At 54.0% G+C, this 17,742-nt stretch overlaps 10 protein-coding genes across 10 annotated transcripts; 5 read left to right on the forward strand and 5 right to left on the reverse strand.

The window, feature by feature from the left end:
* Positions 1 to 303: 303 nt before the first annotated feature.
* On the reverse strand, positions 304 to 772 carry BDV59DRAFT_90295 (uncharacterized protein). Its single transcript, XM_073697305.1, has one exon. It carries the CDS (start codon positions 617 to 619, stop codon positions 365 to 367), a length of 255 nt encoding a protein of 84 aa, XP_073545478.1. The 5' UTR covers positions 620 to 772; the 3' UTR covers positions 304 to 364.
* Positions 773 to 1,884: 1,112 nt separating this feature from the next.
* Positions 1,885 to 3,950, reverse strand: BDV59DRAFT_184049 (putative Rab geranylgeranyl transferase escort protein). Its single transcript, XM_073690620.1, has 4 exons — positions 3,675 to 3,950; positions 3,509 to 3,627; positions 2,447 to 3,448; positions 1,885 to 2,239 (listed from the first exon to the last, which is right to left on the reverse strand). The coding sequence occupies exons 1-4, from the start codon at positions 3,746 to 3,748 to the stop codon at positions 1,902 to 1,904; spliced, it is 1,533 nt and encodes a 510-aa protein (XP_073545479.1). The 5' UTR covers positions 3,749 to 3,950; the 3' UTR covers positions 1,885 to 1,901.
* Positions 3,951 to 4,203: 253 nt separating this feature from the next.
* On the reverse strand, positions 4,204 to 5,147 carry cyp1 (putative peptidyl prolyl cis-trans isomerase (CypC)). The gene is made up of 3 exons (XM_073697306.1): positions 5,068 to 5,147; positions 4,970 to 5,011; positions 4,204 to 4,914 (listed from the first exon to the last, which is right to left on the reverse strand). Exons 1-3 carry the CDS (start codon positions 5,098 to 5,100, stop codon positions 4,501 to 4,503), a joined length of 489 nt encoding a protein of 162 aa, XP_073545480.1. The 5' UTR covers positions 5,101 to 5,147; the 3' UTR covers positions 4,204 to 4,500.
* Positions 5,148 to 5,229: 82 nt separating this feature from the next.
* BDV59DRAFT_184052 (aspartic endopeptidase) lies at positions 5,230 to 7,357 on the forward strand. Its single transcript, XM_073690621.1, has one exon. It carries the CDS (start codon positions 5,358 to 5,360, stop codon positions 7,176 to 7,178), a length of 1,821 nt encoding a protein of 606 aa, XP_073545481.1. The 5' UTR covers positions 5,230 to 5,357; the 3' UTR covers positions 7,179 to 7,357.
* On the reverse strand, positions 7,358 to 8,676 carry BDV59DRAFT_184053 (3' exoribonuclease family protein; the record flags this gene model as incomplete). The annotated part of the gene is made up of 1 exon (XM_073690622.1): positions 7,358 to 8,676. Exon 1 carries the CDS (start codon positions 8,603 to 8,605, stop codon positions 7,361 to 7,363), a length of 1,245 nt encoding a protein of 414 aa, XP_073545482.1. The 5' UTR covers positions 8,606 to 8,676.
* Positions 8,677 to 8,803: 127 nt separating this feature from the next.
* Positions 8,804 to 9,681, forward strand: BDV59DRAFT_184054 (uncharacterized protein). The gene has a single exon (XM_073690623.1). The coding sequence runs from the start codon at positions 9,165 to 9,167 to the stop codon at positions 9,336 to 9,338; it is 174 nt and encodes a 57-aa protein (XP_073545483.1). The 5' UTR covers positions 8,804 to 9,164; the 3' UTR covers positions 9,339 to 9,681.
* Positions 9,682 to 10,310: 629 nt separating this feature from the next.
* BDV59DRAFT_184055 (BRcat and Rcat domain-containing protein) lies at positions 10,311 to 11,008 on the forward strand. Its single transcript, XM_073690624.1, has 2 exons — positions 10,311 to 10,842; positions 10,894 to 11,008. The coding sequence occupies exons 1-2, from the start codon at positions 10,443 to 10,445 to the stop codon at positions 10,998 to 11,000; spliced, it is 507 nt and encodes a 168-aa protein (XP_073545484.1). The 5' UTR covers positions 10,311 to 10,442; the 3' UTR covers positions 11,001 to 11,008.
* A 199-nt stretch (positions 11,009 to 11,207) lies between these two features.
* BDV59DRAFT_209625 (HAD-like protein) lies at positions 11,208 to 13,118 on the forward strand (the record flags this gene model as incomplete). Its single annotated transcript, XM_073695429.1, has 4 exons — positions 11,208 to 11,226; positions 11,468 to 11,622; positions 11,665 to 11,826; positions 11,878 to 13,118. 4 exons carry the CDS (start codon positions 11,208 to 11,210, stop codon positions 13,099 to 13,101), a joined length of 1,560 nt encoding a protein of 519 aa, XP_073545485.1. The 3' UTR covers positions 13,102 to 13,118.
* Positions 13,119 to 13,423: 305 nt separating this feature from the next.
* Positions 13,424 to 16,195, forward strand: BDV59DRAFT_184057 (putative metalloreductase transmembrane component). The gene has a single exon (XM_073690625.1). It carries the CDS (start codon positions 13,762 to 13,764, stop codon positions 16,048 to 16,050), a length of 2,289 nt encoding a protein of 762 aa, XP_073545486.1. The 5' UTR covers positions 13,424 to 13,761; the 3' UTR covers positions 16,051 to 16,195.
* Positions 16,150 to 17,534, reverse strand: BDV59DRAFT_90332 (intradiol ring-cleavage dioxygenase). The gene has a single exon (XM_073697307.1). It carries the CDS (start codon positions 17,338 to 17,340, stop codon positions 16,249 to 16,251), a length of 1,092 nt encoding a protein of 363 aa, XP_073545487.1. The 5' UTR covers positions 17,341 to 17,534; the 3' UTR covers positions 16,150 to 16,248.
* Between the last annotated feature and the right edge of the window lie 208 nt (positions 17,535 to 17,742).

Genomic DNA, 17,742 nt, shown 5'->3' on the forward strand with positions numbered 1-17,742 from the left:
TATCATCCCAACGACTCCGTAACTCTAACCATGTCCATCATTTCTGGAATGAGTACGGTTCTCGATCCGTTTCAGCCCTGAACCCTGGTCCTCAGGATCTCCGACGGTGGCCTGTCACCGTCAGTCCATCCGTTGTCTCGTCCATGATTCTCCCCTTGTGCACTGTGCACCCCCGGAGGATACATCTCGGATGGAACAAACCAACCGACAGGCCCAACCGCGTAACGACCGTAATGCAGTAATTGCACCACACTCAAAATACCGCCGGCGTCGAGCTTGGCCGGATAGTTTGGCCCTAGTCCTCAGTCCAGCATGATGCGATATTCCGCCATTATCGAGGTGGATTGGCGAGACTTTTGTTTAATTAAACCCGCCCACGCCATCGAAGATAACGGGAGATTAAGATCCATATCCCGGTGAACGTAGCCGATGGACCCCGTTTCTGAGAACCCGTTGATATCGCCCCTTGGCCTGGATGCAACTGACTTGAACGTGTCTGGCGCGCATACCACATGGGCGCAACCCTGAGTCGAGGCCCATTCCTCGTTTCCGCAGCCCTATCGGGGTGGGTATGCGGCCTCCATCTGGAGATTAAGCATGGATGAAGTGCCCACCGCATGCCACTCAGTCGTGGCCAACTAGATATGATACAGTTGGAGTCTCATTGAAATAAAGCTGGTTGATCTTCATATCCTCCTCCGTAGTTGGATTACACCCGGATGTTGATTAATCACGGATGATCGGTTGGCACCGACCCCGTAGCAGATCAGATTAATTTACGCAGGACGCAGTATATTGAATGAAGTCATCGCTGGCGTCCAATATATATCCATGAAATGACTTTAATCTAACCGTGTCGTGTCATAGTCGCGGCCGACCTTGACGCAGCCTATCATCGGATCAACTACTCGCGGTATCCCACGAGCAGGTCTACAGTATGGCATACTCGTCCACCAACAATTCCAACCACGGATCCCTATCGAAACAAGCAATCTTATCAGCGGAATTCTGCACGTCTAGCCATGGACAAGGTAGAAAACTTTCCGCAAACTACAACGCCCCCGAGCCTAATGCCCGCCCTTCACTGTTTCCGGCCCCCCTGCATTGGGAATAGCCCATACCAATGACCTTGTATCTCCATAGAGCCAATATGGCCTGCCCAATTCAGATTTGCAAAAATGTTCCTGTACATTCTGCAATTGTAATTTTACTCCAGATTTCTGAAAATATGGCCCAATACAGCCTGATCTTACACTGTGCACTGTGTCTGGTTCCAAGGGGAGGTTGAAGTCGCTCTATCACTTCCAAGCTTCCCCCAACCCACGAGCAAACCCCAGACAGAACCAAGCCAAGCCAAGCCAACCAGCAAGTCTAGCCCTTCATATAGCATCCGGCGTAATTGGCGCGTGTGCGCCTACTCCCCGGGATCTAAACCTTCACGCTAAAGCAGACCCCAATCCCGTGGCATGCGAGCCTCATGGCCGCTAGGCGGGAAGATTTGGTCCAAATATCAGAAGTCGGCCGCCCTTGATTTAACTGAGTAATGTGGTAACACAAGGGCCCGAGAGAAAGTGTTGGTCTTGTGTTGGATTCGGTTTGCTTGGCTGCGAGGCAAGGGGCGATGATAGGGAGGACGGAGGATGTCTACGATACCCCACCAAAACATGTAATCGGGGGCTTTGATGATGGCTAGTGAGTCGTACACAGGGGTTATTGCGTTGAGGACGCCAATTAAAGCTTCGACGCGACGTCACCTTGTCACCTTCCCACAGTTGTCCTTGCCAGGTCCGAGTATATACTAGGGATTACTAGAGGGTTCATTCCACTGCCCCTACGAGATGCCATAACACTGGTTATATAGATTTTATTGCAGAATATTTAGATTCATCTACAATTACGTCTCACTCCTCATCTTCTGGATTCTCTCGATCCTCAAAGACCATATACTCATGATCCGCACCCTCATTGCCCATCACGATCTGCCACGCTTCTTTCACCGTATCCAGTACGGAGTCATCAAAAGCGAGATCGAGAGAGGGAGCGGGGAAGGAGAGAATATTATTGGGATGTACGGTTAGCTTAGAGCATGCTTCGTGCAGCCGTCCTAACTGCGTGTAACGCAGAGACCAAAGCACTTCGGCATCAGCATCTGTGGTTGACTCAAGGAGCTTGCTGACGGCTGCCTCAATGAGGGACTGCCCTTCTTGACCCGGGATACTAACGCTGCCATAAACGACACCTGGCATAAAGTTAGCAAAGTCACGCTAACACGTAGTGTGGTTTAAATCAAATAGGATGATAGACTCATGATCAGGCCGTGTTTGTTCATCAACGTGATTACAGGCAATGTAGATAAGTATTTTGGGAAATAGTCATCATATGAGTCAAGGCACTACTTGCGTGTCTTTGCGGGAGAAGGGGGAGAAAACGCTGGAGGGTGACTTACTCTGTCCTAAAGGGCACTCACCAGTCTCACTGGAATGAACCAAGAGGTAGACTGGCGGTGCATCATCTATCTGCCCGAGAGTGTTTCCGGGAAACACTACAACAGCTCCAGCGGGCGACGGTCCGCCTTCCGCCGTGACCGGGAACAGACTCTCGAGTGGCGACGAGATCACGGTAATCGAGCGCGAGACTCTTTCGCACTGAGGTTGATCACGTGCAGGAAGCTCCCAGTTTGACCCAACCACATACTTGGATCGAACCGTTACATCGTTTGATAGACACACTTGAGAATGTGCTTCGGAACCAGCCTCGTCTTCTCCCGGAGGCTTAACTGACTTGATTCCAGTGTTCAACACGTAGATCCCACCGCCCACAGCGAGGGCACGGCAGCCTACTTGGGAGATCTCGGAGCCACCGCCCCATTTCGCGAGTAGACTTCCGAAGCCAGGTCCAAACACGCCAATCGACGACAGATGCCTCTTGACACGAGGAACTGCATACGCAGCGGATGTACGATGGTGGGACGATTGGGACAGGGAGAGGGACAGTAGAGGGTCATGGAGTTCGTCTGGCACCTGGAATTTGGAAACCAGATACTCCGAGAGAGGAATGCCAGGTACATCATCCTCGGGGCTTGGCTCGCCTTCTTGTGACGGCTTGCCAATCGACCGAAGGAACCTCATCAGAGTCCGCTTCGATTTGACACTGATCAAATCATCAGCGAAGATGTCCTCACGGCTACTGGGCACCCGATACAATGATCCACGTGTACCGGTATCATTGTCCGTTGTGCTGGCTGGGGTTTTGTGTATCCACCAACTCCCCACCGCCAAGAACTCCAGCTGTTTGTACACCTTGGAAGAAATCAGGGTAGGCAGTAACTGAGATCGGGCGTATATGAGCTGGGGAGACAGAGTGAGGGAGTATGCGCGCGAGGACGACAGACGCTTGTTGTCCTCGGGGGTGTAGACAGTTACATCTTCAAAAGGGAAGTGCTCGGGTTCTATCTTATCAACACCAGTCAGTAAAATACAGGAAATGCTAGGGAGGAGAGTGTGTGTACCTTGATTTACTTTCGAAGCCCAGTCTTCAGCTTCTTCAAGACTGAACGCAGCTTCGGAACCTCCATAGTATGGGTTTCGGTCCACATGCAGGATGTTCTTACCCGACCGCGAGAGAGCACTGCGAGGCGTTAATAAGGAACAGCTTGTCGGAGGAGGCGCACTCACAGCGCCAAAAGGGACTGAGCTAGCCCGGTGCCCGAAATCACTACATCCCATGGCGTTTCCGCTAGAGACTCCATGGCTGAAGACTATACTCCAAGGACCATCACGTAGGATGACAGGCAGTAGCAATGCTCACTGGACGGACGATTCTGCCCATGGGGGGAGAGCACCGGTTCATCCGTTTCGAAGGAGAAGATGTCGAGGGAGAAAAAAGACGCGGCGGCACAAGCGAAGAAATACTAGTCGACAGACCCGCCCGCCGTCACGTGAGAGCTCCTCTTAAAGCCGCTTTTTTCCCGCGCACAACCGGAGCTTCTTCTTCTCCAACTCACCACTCCTGGTCCTCGCACAGGCGGTCTGTCTTCTCCCCGTATCAGCGCCGTCTAATTGACAGCATGCCTTCACTGGCCCTGCTGCTCTTCGAGGAGTGGTAGATCGTATCTTATCACTCTGTATCTGCTGCTCTGGAATGGAAACATCTGATGGAAGCAGTTCGTTTTGTAGTGATACATTGCGCTACCTATCTATTCGCGATACCTGTCTGCGTTGCGTGCAGGTTGTCTGGATGAGGGTCGTCTCCCGTAGAAGTATAGACAGAAGCTGCCATGGACGATGGTTGAACCCCCAGCCATGGTAAATTATGCAGAGAGAGCGGACTACCGCTGGTCGCGCAAGACTGTATAGTAGTCTCTCGACCCGGGCCTTGAAATGGCTAAAACATGCCCGATGACTAGGAAGATGGATATCGAAGCGATCGAATATCCGTCCTGTTACGGTTCGCATGCGGAGCCGCCTTGAGCTGTGTAGAAGGATCCTGCCTCGTCCGCCTTCACTCGTCGCCTCCCTCCTCCACCACTCGCGCACGAATGATCTTCACTTCGTCCACCGGTCTATCCTCGCCGTTGGTTTTCACCAAGCCCATGCGCTGAATGACTCGCATCCCACTCTTGACCCGACCGAAGATGGTGTGTTTCCCGTCCAGCCACGGCGTAGGGGCCAGCGTGATAAAGAATTGACTCCCGTTGGTGTTCGGACCGCTATTGGCCATGCTCAAGATTCCAGCCCCGGTGTGCTTCAGATCCGAGCGGATCTCGTCCTCGAACTTTTCACCGTAGATAGAGCTTCCTCCGCGGCCGGTGCCGGTAGGATCACCAGTCTGGACCATGAAGTTGGGGATGATGCGGTGGAAGATCACCTCATTGTAGTAACCTCTTTGCGCGAGGGTCGCGAAGTTCTTGCAGGTCTAGCGAGGCCACCAGGTCAGCGTGTGAAGTGGGCGCGATGAACAGGATACGGACCTTGGGTGCATGCGCATTGTAAAGCTCGACGGTGAACGAGCCCTACAGACGATTAGCCGATATTCGCAGAGACGCATGGCACGGGGTACCATGCTTACCATGCTCGTGTCAAAGGCAACATCGGTAGCCATGGTGGAGGGAGAGGTATGCGTAGACAGGTGATGTTCTGTTGTCCGGCCTGTTGAGTTGCGCTACAGGATGGAAGGAAATGTACCCGGGAAGGAAGGCGGTCTTGGCAGCAGCACATCATTCTGCCCGCAACCTCCTCGCATAAACACAACCACCATCAATCTCTTCCTCCTCTCCCTGGCCATGGACTGATCAGGCTTTCGCTTCGTGACCTTGGTTACTTACCCATCCCCCCTCTGATCTCGTTCGACTGCCCACCATGGCTGAGATCAGCCCCTTCGCCCAGTTCCTGGGACAGGCGATCTATCAGTTCACCGCCATGAAGCCGCTTCTCCCCACCTACGGACACCTGCTGGTTTCTGCTCTGTTCCCGATATATATCGGTTCGCATGCCTCGCTGTCGAGGCCCTCTTCCGCCGCGGAACCCCCCAAGAAACACCGAACTGACGAAGGATATGAGTCGGACGGCGCGGACGAGGACGATGAACATGGGGACGACCGAAAGATGGAAGCGCTGGATCCCAGCGATGCACTGATGATGCCGTTGGTCGCCGGTCTCACCCTCGGTGGCCTGTACTTGGTGATCAACTACATGGGAGCTGATCTGCTGAACAAGATCATGGGCTTCTATTTCTCCCAGATGGGCATCGTGTTCGCCGTGGCCTTCCTGAAAGATGGACTGACGGTTCTGAGGTCCTACGTGTTCCCCAGGAGATATCGTCATAAGGGTAAACTCTGGAAGTCGAGACAAGCGGATCACGTCTTTGTGTCTTCTGACTCCGAGACGCCCAGCGTTCGTCGCTCCCCGTTCCCGGGCATTTTCGGCTCGATTCCCCTGCCGGAACCCGTCCTTGTGGCCTTGTGGAAGTATCGAAGTGTCATATACCAGCGTGCCAGGCTCCGCATCAATATCCACCGCCTCCTCAAAGTCGAAACTCCTGTCGGGGTGCTTGATCTAATTAGCGTCCTTATTGCGCTGCCTGTGATTTACTACTTCACTTTCGTCACGAAACCGTGGTGGCTCACGAATTTCCTGGGGTTCAGCTTCTGCTATGGCACCCTCCAGTTCATGTCACCATCGAGCTTCGTAACAGGCTCTCTCCTCCTGTCCTCCTTATTCTTCTACGACATTTACTTTGTCTTCTTCACACCATTGATGGTGACCGTTGCGAAGAACCTCGACGTTCCCATCAAACTGCTCTTCCCGCGCCCCGCGGATCCCAGCGCTCCCACTGATGCCGTTTCATTGGCCATGTTGGGACTGGGAGATATCATTATTCCCGGTATGATGATTGGGCTGGCCCTTCGGTTCGACCTGTTCCTCTACTACAAGCAGAAAGGTGTCCGGAAGGCCCAGGCTGAGGGCAATGCCCAGGAGCTGGTCAAGCCTATGTACCAATCCGCTACCGGGGGCTGGGGTGAGCGCTTCTGGTCTGGCGTGGTCACTCCGCGCACGCCCGAATTAGAGCCTCCCTATCATGATGCCGGGTCCTTCCCCAAGCCTTACTTCAAAGCTAGCATGGCTGGGTATGTTTTGGGCATGTTGGCTACGCTTATTGTGATGCAATGCTTTGACCATCCCCAGCCTGCTCTTCTCTATCTCGTTCCGGGCGTACTGTTGTCCCTATGGGGTACTGCGCTGGCGAGAGGCGAGCTTCGTGAGATGTGGGTGTTTAGCGAAGCGGAGGAAGAGGAAGGAGACGAGAAAGAAAAGAACGACAAGCAGGATGGAGACACTAAAGGCTTTGGATTTTTTAGCCGTCTCTTTGCCGGCAAGGCTGCCGATGAAAAGGAAGAGAGCCCTGAAAAATCTCCCGAGCCGGCCGGCAATGAGAAAGTCTCAGAGGAGGGCAAGAAAGACCTAGACAAGATCTCCACCCCGAACGACAACGACGAAAAAGACGACAGCAAACAGCTGGATCTGTTTTCCATATCGATACGTATACCTCAGCGCAAGAGGCTGCAGAGGTCACCGAAGCCCTCGGACGACGAAAACTGGTCCTTCGTCGGCAAATCCGAGAAGGATGATGAACCTCCTGCCAAGAGACTCCGCAGGAGTGCTAGAAAAGGGGCTGCTTAGGTCCTTTTCGCCATAATATATTATGCATTGTAGACAACTTTTGTTTCTCCATTCTCTGCGATGAGCATAGGGTACTGCTAGAGGTGTCAGGCTTAGGTTTGATTCAGGAAAACCGGAAAGACTTGGGAAGAATCCAAATTGGTATCATGGGCTGCATTTGAATTATTTAAGAGTAAACATGATCAACACTGTTCAAGAATGCGTCGTAGATCCTCCCACCGTGTGGCGGATATGTCAACAACTTGTTTCAGCTCCGGAGTATCCAGCGCCCATCCGCCATTCTTTTCCATCTTCATGATAACAAGTTTGCCCTTGCCGCCCTGCTCTTTATCGACGACGATACACACCCGCTCCTGACTCAGACCTTCTTCGTATCCGTCAGGGTCCGCAAGGATCCATCTCCGCTGGATACCCTGTCTCTTATCCGCCTCGATCTTACGCTCCTCCTCAGCGTCTGGGATGATGACCGCTCTCCAGCCCGCAGCGGCATCGGCTTCGAATACACAGAAGGAGCTCGCAACGGGCAAACCCCGCAGAGACAGCCTGCGAGCATCTGCCACAGCATCCGAGCACACCACCGACTCGGTATCCACGTCCCACCACGCCCGCGGGAGTTTTGTATCCCTCAGAGCGGCCAGGACCGACGCCCAGGCAGCATCGAACGGGTTGCCTGCGAGGGAGATGATCATGACATCGATATAGAGAACCCAGAAGGCTTTAATTTCGCGGTCTTTCTGGGACATCTCCTCCCGCTGTGCGTCCACGTCCATCTGCTCACCCTCGTTGTGCCGCTCCAGGTCCTCCGGCCCCAGGTTTGGCGGCTGGTACCAGATGCGCAGGTCCTCCGCACGGACGAGTCGAGTGCTATGCAGCAAGGAGAGGATCTGGTGCGATAGGGACTGGGCCAAGGCGGCGGGAGGGGCGCCGGGGATGAAGCCCGGGGCGCAGCCGGTACTCAGGGAGAGGTTCGGCACGAGGAGGCTGTGGTCATGGATATGGGATTCGTCGGCATCATCATCGGCGTCCTCGTCGGCGGACTGCTCCGTTGGCTTTTGTGTCGGATCCGACAACTTCCGCCGCTTGTTCCTCGCTGAATCCGAAGCTGAAAACTCCGAGCGTGATACGCTCCATGAAGCGATGTCTTCGGTGGGCAGGATCTCCGCCCTCACGCCGCAGACGGCCGTCGTATCGCCGATTCGCACCACAGCGCTGCCGTTGGTATGCGTCAGGGAGCCTGTATTGGCGGATGTAATGCGAAACTGGGACGGTGAGCGACCATTGGCTCGAATGGAAGGCTGATTGCTTGCTGGTGGGGGTGATAGATGGGCGAGGAGGTATGCGTGAGGTTGGAGTCGGGCGAACTGTGACGGCGGGAGGGAGAGAGACGGAGGAGTCGTTTGTGCGGCGGGGGTTGTTGCGGAAGCCATTCTCGAGACGGGAATTGCCCGATAATGACCGTTCTTGGTGGAATGAAGGAGGAATAAGGCGCGGGGGAAGATGGTCGAGGCCGTTGGAGAAGAAGTTGCGACTTATTTTTTGCGCGGCAGAATACGAAGGCGGTGAGCACCATACTGCATACTGGCTCGTCACCTCTCAAAGTTCACTACTACTACTAGTACTGCACACTGGACAGCATGAACAAACAGCCCATGTCCTCCAGTTCTGAATTTGTTTACGGTACAGGAGTTCTATCCGGGCCACGAATCTATGTGTGTGAGCTAAGGGCGAACTCGTTATGAGAGACATCCAAATCCGGGACACCCCCAGCTGTATGCAGTTAACTACCATGGAGACGTTGAAGGAATTGTCCAAATCTACCAGCGTCGCCTTGCACATCCGCCGACAGAGGCACGACCACATCTGGCGTGCTTGAAGGATCGTCGCCGCTTCTCTATATTTAAATACGAGATGCCGTCGATCCCATTGGACCCGAACGGGACCCTTTTCGGCCTTACTCACCACGCGAGGAGGTGAAACTGGGACATAATGCACATTATTGTTTCGAGAACTGCTCATAACGATCATATTTGTGCAGAAGTCGGCCACAACTCCACAACTCGTGCGGTGCTCGACCATATCCTCCGATTAACTCCGGCGGTGGCTCCAGTGCTACTCATCCACCTCGTCAGCCTGTGTCTCGTGTTGATCGACATCGTTTAAGAAAGCTTCCCCCCGATGGTCAGGTCCCAAACTTCCTGATATGTGTTGATTGTAATTTCAAGTTTCCAAATTTGTCTCCTTCGCACGGTCTAATCTCGTTAGACCCGTACAGAAACGAAGTAGACTGCTATCTATCTCTCGAGCTGGCAACACCGATCCCCTTGCGGCATGGAAAGTGGCACTTTTTAACACTGGGACTCGTATTCATCAACTGATAGCACTTCTTGGCCTTGGACGTGGACGGGTTCGGTCACCTGCAACGCGAGGAGACCGCCCTCTTTGTATGGAAGGATCCCATAGTCTTTCTCCTTTCTATTTTTGCAAACCTTTCCTTTGTCTGATGCCATCTAGCACAATAAGGATACATATATCTTTTATCTGCTGTTTTCGCTTTTCTTAGACATAGGGTCATGATCTGGAGGTGGCGCGTCTCTTCTTGGAACACTGTTGCAGGCCAGCGATTTCGACGTGCTCCAAGCGCAGGAACAACCACCACACGAGAGCACTACTGGGTTTAAGATGAGCCCTTCTTACTCGGCATCGAGCTCCCTGGAGACTCTCAACATCGACCGCCATCCCCAACCCGCGCAACTATTCCGTGACCGCCACCGCCGTCGCCATCGACGCCATAACTCGCCTCAACCACCGCACGAGAACATCTCAGCTAACAATGGCTGGCGACATGATAACAGGCCCAATATCCTCTGGTCAGATGAAGGTATGGGAGGCTGGAGCGACGCTGCCACAGCCAGCACTGTGCTCTCACTACTACATAAGGAACCGATGATGCCGCCGCCACCACCGACTAGCAGTATAAACCTCGAGGGTGGCCAACCTGCTCCACACCGGAGACATTTAACATGTACCGTGTGCTTCGGACAACTGGACGACGGATGCTACCCCGACTCACCCATCGCAGCTGGCTGTGACCATTCGGGAATGCCTGGCGTGCAAATCTGCCTGGCGTGTCTTCGGCAGAGCTTGAACGCCCAAGTCGCCGCATCGAACACGTGCGTTGTGACATGTCCTCTTTGCCACGAGCAGCTTTCAGACGATGAAGTACGCTGTTGGGCGAACCCGGAGACGTTCCGAACTTATGATCGCATGCGCACCTGGCAGGTCCTAGAGGAGGACGCTGAGTTTGTCACATGTATCAGACCGGACTGTGGTTATGGACAACTCCATGCCGGTGGGCTAGAGGACCCGGTTGTCATATGTGGTTCATGCGGGACCCGGACGTGCTTCATCCACCGGAACACTGCATGGCACGAAGGGCTGACGTGTGCGGAGTATGAGGAAATGACTAGATCGAGTGCAGCAAGGCCCCCACGCAGAGACATACTGGCCCCTGGAACAGCGCCGCGGGCGCCAGGGCTAAGGCGCGGCTGGGTGAACACTAACCGCGAAGAGTTTCTCAGCATGCGGATGATTGCAGAGATCGCCAAGCCGTGTCCGTACTGCAATGCAGCCACAGAGAGGATAGGAGGTTGCAAACAAATGATATGTATGTGGATCGTATTGAATGTTTCATGGAGATGCTAACTACTGTATACAGGTGGGCTGTGCCGACGTGAATGGTGTTGGGATTGTGGAATACGATGGCGAAGAGGACACTTAGACTATGATTGCTCCTCGCGTCTGCCTCACGGGACGGTGATGTAAGATTCGGGAGGTATTCGATTATGGGTTGGGTGTACATATCATGATCGAAGGAAAATATAGCCGTCATTGATGTTTCTGATGTTATGAACCGACTGTATCCATGTTCAAGCGAGCGGAAGTCAAAGTAAGCTAAGTTACAATTCGGAGATGTCCTATCTGTCTAAGCCAGCAGGCTCGCAGGGCGAGGATTGAGGGTCATCCCGGGCTATGGCCTACGGATACTGTAGTATGACATTATATGAAACTAGACTCGGACATCTCAAACTCACAACTATTAAGCTGTCGGGCTCCCCAAGCCAGATGGGGAATTGGTACGTTTGAGAGTTTCCTTGTTTGCATATGCTTGTTGTAAACTATAATTTCGCGAGTTATAAGATACCTAGACCCCTCTGCATAGCATTTTTCCAGCTTGCATTCTCATCGCTAGGGACACCTGCAGGCAGTGAAAATGTTGTCTGGATTCAGAGCTCTTATTCTTGATCTTGGGGGTGTCCTCTTAGACTGGGATCCCCACAGCGTCAAAACACTGTCATCAAGCCAGCTACGCATCATCATGCACTCCGAGACCTGGTACAACCTAGACAGGGGACTGATCTCCCTTGATCAGGCGTGTGATGTATTTGTACTCTATTTCCCTATGATGTTGCCTGCTAACGACCTTCAGGTATTCGGCCGCATGATTGATCAACGACCCTCGGATGTAATGGAAGGCCTCGATCAAGCGCAAAGATCATTGACTATCAAGACTTCAATGGTAGAACTGATTCAAGAATTGAAGAAATTAAATCCAAGCCTTCGAGTCTATGTTATGTCAAATATATCGCGGGTAGGACTCGCCCCATCGTATGTCCGTCCTGTGGAACTTACGACCGGACAGGAACACTTTCAAGTTGTGCAGAGATTGGAACTACCCTGGACATTGTTCGATGGTGTTTTTGTGTCAGGGCATGTTGGCATGCGGAAACCTGACCCGTGCTTCATCAAGTACGTTGTTAACAAGATCGAATGTGATCCTAAGCAAGTGATTATGGTCGACGATCAAGCGGAGAACATCTGTTCAGTGCGCTCAATTGGTGTTCAGGGTCTCCTATTGACCGACGATTCATCGGTTAACACCATCTGTCAAACACTGCGGAATCTCTCCCAAAACGCGATATCGAGGGCAGAAGCATACTTGGAAGCCAACAGGGGAAAACACCATAGTGTTGTGGAAGGCTCCGACATCACTATCAGAGACAATTTTGCCCAGCTTCTGATATTGGAGGTCACTCAAAATGCAGGCCTAGTTTATTTCAAGTTTCCCTCTGGGAAGCTTCACCCATGCGGGCGGGCTATCAACGGTACAGATAAAACCACGGATGTCTCTATGCTAACGACCGTCAAGAGCGGCCTCTGGAATTACTTCTACGAAGATCCTATCCTCACGACGAGAAAATTTCCCGCAGATGCAGACACGACATCTACGGCTTACCTCGCTCTTGCAGAGAGCGATCTGTCCGAAGTTGCAAACGTCCAGTTAGTTCTAGACGAAATGGTCACGAACCAAAGCCCAGACGGGGTAATGCAGACATACTTCTGCAATGATCGGCCACGAACTAACCCAGAGGTTTGTGTCAACATCTTGAGGGTCTTCTACCGCTTTGGTCGCGGTGGTGACTCCCGCATCAAACAGACCGAGGACTGGGTCGTCCAATGCTTGGAGAACCGAGCATGTTTGTATGGAGACCGGTTTTACACTACACCAGAATCCTTCCTATACTTTGTCGCCCGACTGTACAAGGAATGTGAAGGATTTGCGTTGAAGGACCGGCTGCTTTCTATTAGAGAGGCCCTCATTGAACGAATCAATATCCCTACAAATGCACTCTCTCTTGCGTTGCGGGTAGCAGCGTGCCAGGAAATCGGATTGGAGCCAGGCTTCTACAGAATGGACTTGGAGAAGTTCCTGTTGTCTCAGGAACAGGACGGAGGGTTCCCTGCTGGTCACTTTTGTAGTATAGGCCGGACAGGAGCTCGCATTGGTAATCGCGGACTGACAACAGCCTTGGCGAGGAGGATTCTCTGGGTGGAGGAGCAGAACAACTCGGAGGACTTTTGGTAATGTACATAGTTCTATAGTTCTCTGGAGTAGACCAATGTCGTCTGTTGCGAACCCATAACGAACTATATCTGGACCGCCACCGGATACTCGGCAGACCACCACCGGCCGACTGTCTTACTCCCTCCCCCAAGGCACAGAGGTCAGACACCGTCCAGCAAATCGTACGCCCAGATTAACCGCCCGGGAGAAGACGGTTGGGGCCAATAGGCGGGGATGACGGGGGCTTGCAGGTGACGAAGCTGAAGATCCTGCATTAGTGCCGGCAGTGATTGGCAACCCTCCTCTTCTGTCTGCTTGTTCTCCCTCGTTGGCTCGCGTCAACATGCAGAGTCCATCCCCGCCAGAGATGTGATATCCAATGAACGAGGTGCTGTTGCTGTTGACCGGAAAAATGCTAAGCTCTCTGCATCTTCACCCCTCTTTCGCTCCGTCGTGCGTGATCGCCTATCAAGGCCGTCTCGCCCAGGCCGATCGGCTGTCTCTGGTCTGCTTCCAGCTCTGTTTCCAAGTGCTCCTATATTGAGCAAGATCCTGTCGGTCGAATGCTATTGCTTGTGTGAAACGTTTTATGGATGTGTTTTGAGCCGTGGACGGCTTGATAGCCTGCTGTTCACCCCACATACAACCCACGAGGCACGCTCTCTACCACAACAGTGAGCAATGTCGCCAGCATGGGATCCTATAGCTTCCCTTGCGAAGCGCATTAACATTCCGATCACTGCATCGACCACTCCGCCAGAGATCGCCGAGCGACAACGAGACCCGTGGTCTCAGGCGGGCAAATATGGCCTCGGCTGGACGTATTTCTCAGTCGTCCTTCTCGCTATTGTAACCGTCATTCGCTTCTACCATACCTGGGGAGACAAGATCCGGATCGCGTTATATAAAGAAAATCCTACGATATCATCGCCTTCTGCTGGCACCCCACAGGATGAATACGAGCTTCCCAGTGCAGCCACCGACAGCTCCACTGCCCAGTTCTTCCCAGCGCCAGGTACTCTGACGGGAGATAGAAAGCAGCAGTCCTCTGTCTCAACGATCGCGCCTCTCAATAATACAATCGCCTTTGTGCGATGGCTGTTCTATCGACCTCTTCCGGTGCTGCGCTTGGGTCCGGTGAGCGTCGTGTTGCCCTCCTTGGGTGCTTCTGCGGTCGTTCTCGCAGCTCTGGCTTTTGTGACTCTCTATTCTTTCCTCCCCCAGCCGCTATACTACTCGTCCATTGCGATCGGGTCTCCTCCCTTGGCGATCCGTGCGGGCATGATCGCCGTCGCGATGATCCCCTGGATTGTGGCATTGAGCACCCGCGCGAACTTCATCACAATGTTGACAGGTATCGGCCACGAACGGCTCAACGTCCTCCATCGATGGGCCGGTTATCTCTGTCTCTTCCTCAGCCTCATTCACATGGTCCCGTTCTATGTCATGCCCGTGTGGGAGCATGGCGTGCTCATCTACTACCAGCAATACTTCCCCCGCAACATTTACATCTACGGCACTGGGTTTGCCGCGTTGGTGCCGCTGATCTTCTTATGCGTCCATTCCCTGCCCTTCCTCCGCTCCCGGATGTACGAGCTCTTTCTCGTTGTGCACCAGCCGGTCGCCATCGTCTTCCTGGCGATGCTCTTCTGGCATACCAAGAACTTCCTCTCGTCATGGAGCTATCTCTGGGCCACGCTGGCGATCTGGCTGCTCTCCTTCGCCGTGAGACTCTACTACCTGAACTGGACCAACCCCTTCCGGCTGTCGTTCATGATCGGGGAAGAGTCCGCCATCACCTTCCTCCCGCAAAACGCTATCAAAGTCACCGTGGCAACGCGCATGCGCTGGAAACCCGGGCAATATGTCTACCTCCGCATGCCCGGGATCGCCTGGTTCCAACGGCACCCGTTCACGATCGCCTCACTTTGCAGCGACGACTTCATGTCCGAGTACGGCGAGAAGTACCGCGACCTGGCGCTCGTCTTCCGCCCGTTCGGGGGCTTCACGCGGAAGGTCTTCTTCAAGGCGCTCGAGCACGGCCCCTACAAGACGTGGACGGCCTTCCTCGAAGGGCCCTACGGCGGCATGCGGCGCGAGATGGCCGCCTTCGACGACGTGGTCTTCGTCGCCGGCGGGAGCGGCATCACCGCCATCGCCAGCCAGCTGCTGTATCTGATCAAGAAGATGCGCGACGGCGCGGCCGTCACCAAGTCGGTGCGCGTGATCTGGTCCTTCCGGAACCCGGAGTCGATCGAGTGGTTCAAGGAAGAGCTGCGGATCTGCCGCGACTACGCGCCGCCGAGCTCCGTCCACTGCCACTTTTTCCTCACCGGGCTCGGCCAGGACGGCCAGGGTCAGCCCGAGCATGCCCAGTTCTACCGGGACGTCGTGCAGGAGAAGATCTACGACACGCTGCAGGGGTTCGACAAGCGCAATTCGGCGTTCATCCGCGAGGAGGCCGCCGGCGATGTCGAGATGGAGAAGCAGCTCCGTCGCGAGAACGAAGACGCCATCACGGCCTTGCCCCAAGCCTACATCGCGCCGCATTTCAACTCCAGCCGTCACTACAGCGGGAGCTCGACGGACAGTGTGTCGACGTACGTCGGCAGTAGCCAACATAGTCTTGCGCAGGCGCCGTTTGACTTTGGCTTCTCTCAGTCGTCATTGTCGCAGTCGCAGTCCCAGTCACAGTCGCAGTCGCCCGTGGCGATGAAGCCGGTGACGCGGTTTGCGTCGTTGCCGCTGCAGAGACGGAACGGATGGCGCATCGACTATGTCCGGCCGGATATTCCGCACTTGCTGAATGACTACGCGAAGTCGTTCGGCCGTCGCACCTGTGTCTTTGTCTGCGGGCCTCCTAGTATGAGAGTCGCGGTGTCGGACTCGGTGGCGCGGCTTCAGCAGCGAGTGCTGACCGATTCGTCCAAGGACGAGATATTCTTGCATGCGGAGAATTACAACATTTGAAGTCTTTCAGCCTGGTCCATGTGTACGAATCTGTTGATGTTGGCGTTTGTTTGCGATAGCGATACCCTGGATTCATTCTTCACCTGCGCCACATGTGGAACGTTCTCTATCTCTATATTAATGTTTCAATTGCGTCTAGCTTGTCTGTGTACAGTTGTGTAGATGTACAAATGAGTAGTGCTCCTTCACATCTCCGCATCAGGCCGCAGAACTCTGGGGAAGGCCACCATCAATGGCACGAGGGTCTCCGTCAGAGGTGCCTTCGATCGCCACTCCTCCATTAGCCGTATACACATTTGTGTAGTACGGGTAGTGCACTGCAGACAGGTTGACGGCCACGGTGATCCAGGCAAACAGCCCGTCTTCGATGCTGTCACCGAGATACGCGTAGTTCAGCATGGGATCCGCGTCGCTGTATTCTGTCTCCTGGCCGACGACCCGATCCACCGCATTGGGCGTGATCGGGATATCATTCGTATTGTACGGGTAGGTCGACTCGACCTTGTTGATCATATCCTGGTCCCAGAAGATTTGGGCGACGTGGCCCACGGTTCCACCGGCGATGGTGTTGTTCGGCAGGCGGTGGGCATGGAAATGGGCAATGTTATGGTAATGAGTGGTTCGCGAATCGTAGTGGCCGGGGAAGAGAGTATCGAAGGTGACGACTCCGTCCGAGTCGGTCTGCTGAACGCCACGCAGGAATGTCCGGTCACGGTTGGCGAGATCCTGGGAGTTCCCGTTGCCATCTGCCACCAGGCCCGAGTACACCCCCGTGGCATTACAGCCCCACAGCTCCGCGTACAGATCAGGGATAGGCTGGCAGGTCTCCACATCGATATACTGCTGCTCGAGGAGCACCGGCACTCCGGGCTGTCCCTCGCGGATATGAGAGCGGACTCTCTCCCCGGGAATCCAGTAGGGGCCGGTTTCGCCCTCGGGACTCGGTCCGAGAAGGCAGGCCTTCTGGCTCGAGTCCTTGAAGATCTCAGCGGCTGGCATGGATGGCGACACGGGATGGTTGGCCAGGTGGGACTTGTTCAGCACCGCGTCGGTGTCACGGGCTTGGAGCTGGCGACGATGCATTTCAACTACGGCTCTTCGGCGCGCCTCTGCCCGACTGTGGACTCCATTGGCTTCAAACTGCACAGAGCACTTTGCTAGACTGTTGCCGACGCTCCTCTTGTAGGCCTTCACGTTGGGAGAGTCCGCTTCTTCGTGATGTCCCGGATGGGCAAGCGAGAGCATAGCGCCTCCGAGGAGAGTAATATTGAAGACGTTGGTCAACTTCATGGTGGCCGAGCTCAATCAAGACAAAAGATGATGTTGAGAGATGGGTTCCATTGGGCCTGAGATGCTGAAGACCTTGGGGTTTATATGTGTTCCCGGAGGCACCCTTTGACGGGATTCCAACAGGCCATCTGCACGCTGCACTGGAAAAGCGTTTACTCACCCGAGAACGTCCTCGCCAGGACTGTTCACCAGTGTAGATCATTTTCCTCAAGCACACACGGTGATCCCTGTTGAGGAAGCCAGAGAGTGCGTCCTGAAGTTCGATCCACTCTTGAGCTGACCCTCAAGGTACCGTATAGACGGCGCATTTTGATAGCGGAAAAACGAACAAGCCCGGATCCCACAATCTCCCCACAAAATTGTGGGAGTGTCGAAGGGTGGCCTTTATTTATAGAGAGAGCT

The sequence above is a fragment of the Aspergillus ambiguus genome (assembly GCF_047715705.1).
Source record: "Aspergillus ambiguus strain CBS 117.58 unplaced genomic scaffold BDV59scaffold_30, whole genome shotgun sequence".
In the NCBI taxonomy this organism is placed as follows: Eukaryota; Fungi; Ascomycota; class Eurotiomycetes; order Eurotiales; family Aspergillaceae; genus Aspergillus; species Aspergillus ambiguus.

Bases quoted from the DNA above. Each gene is read 5' to 3' on its own strand.
- cyp1 (XM_073697306.1), bottom strand. From the start codon at position 5,100: ATGGCTACCGATGTTGCCTTTGACACGAGCATG. The intron at 5,012-5,067 runs GTAAGCATGGTA...AATCGTCTGTAG, and splicing joins TTGCCTTTGACACGAGCATG to GGCTCGTTCACCGTCGAGCT. The intron at 4,915-4,969 runs GTCCGTATCCTG...TGGCCTCGCTAG, and splicing joins ACAATGCGCATGCACCCAAG to ACCTGCAAGAACTTCGCGAC.
- BDV59DRAFT_184054 (XM_073690623.1), top strand. From the start codon at position 9,165: ATGCACATTATTGTTTCGAGAACTGCTCATAACGATCATATTTGTGCA.
- BDV59DRAFT_184057 (XM_073690625.1), top strand. From the start codon at position 13,762: ATGTCGCCAGCATGGGATCCTATAGCTTCCCTTGCGAAGCGCATTAAC.
- BDV59DRAFT_90295 (XM_073697305.1), bottom strand. From the start codon at position 619: ATGCGGTGGGCACTTCATCCATGCTTAATCTCCAGATGGAGGCCGCAT.
- BDV59DRAFT_184055 (XM_073690624.1), top strand. From the start codon at position 10,443: ATGCGCACCTGGCAGGTCCTAGAGGAGGACGCTGAGTTTGTCACATGT. The intron at 10,843-10,893 runs GTATGTGGATCG...TACTGTATACAG, and splicing joins AGGTTGCAAACAAATGATAT to GTGGGCTGTGCCGACGTGAA.
- BDV59DRAFT_90332 (XM_073697307.1), bottom strand. From the start codon at position 17,340: ATGAAGTTGACCAACGTCTTCAATATTACTCTCCTCGGAGGCGCTATG.
- BDV59DRAFT_184049 (XM_073690620.1), bottom strand. From the start codon at position 3,748: ATGGAGTCTCTAGCGGAAACGCCATGGGATGTAGTGATTTCGGGCACC. The intron at 3,628-3,674 runs GTGAGTGCGCCT...AACGCCTCGCAG, and splicing joins GCTCAGTCCCTTTTGGCGCT to TGCTCTCTCGCGGTCGGGTA. The intron at 2,240-2,446 runs GTAAGTCACCCT...ACTTTATGCCAG, and splicing joins TGAGTGCCCTTTAGGACAGA to GTGTCGTTTATGGCAGCGTT.
- BDV59DRAFT_184052 (XM_073690621.1), top strand. From the start codon at position 5,358: ATGGCTGAGATCAGCCCCTTCGCCCAGTTCCTGGGACAGGCGATCTAT.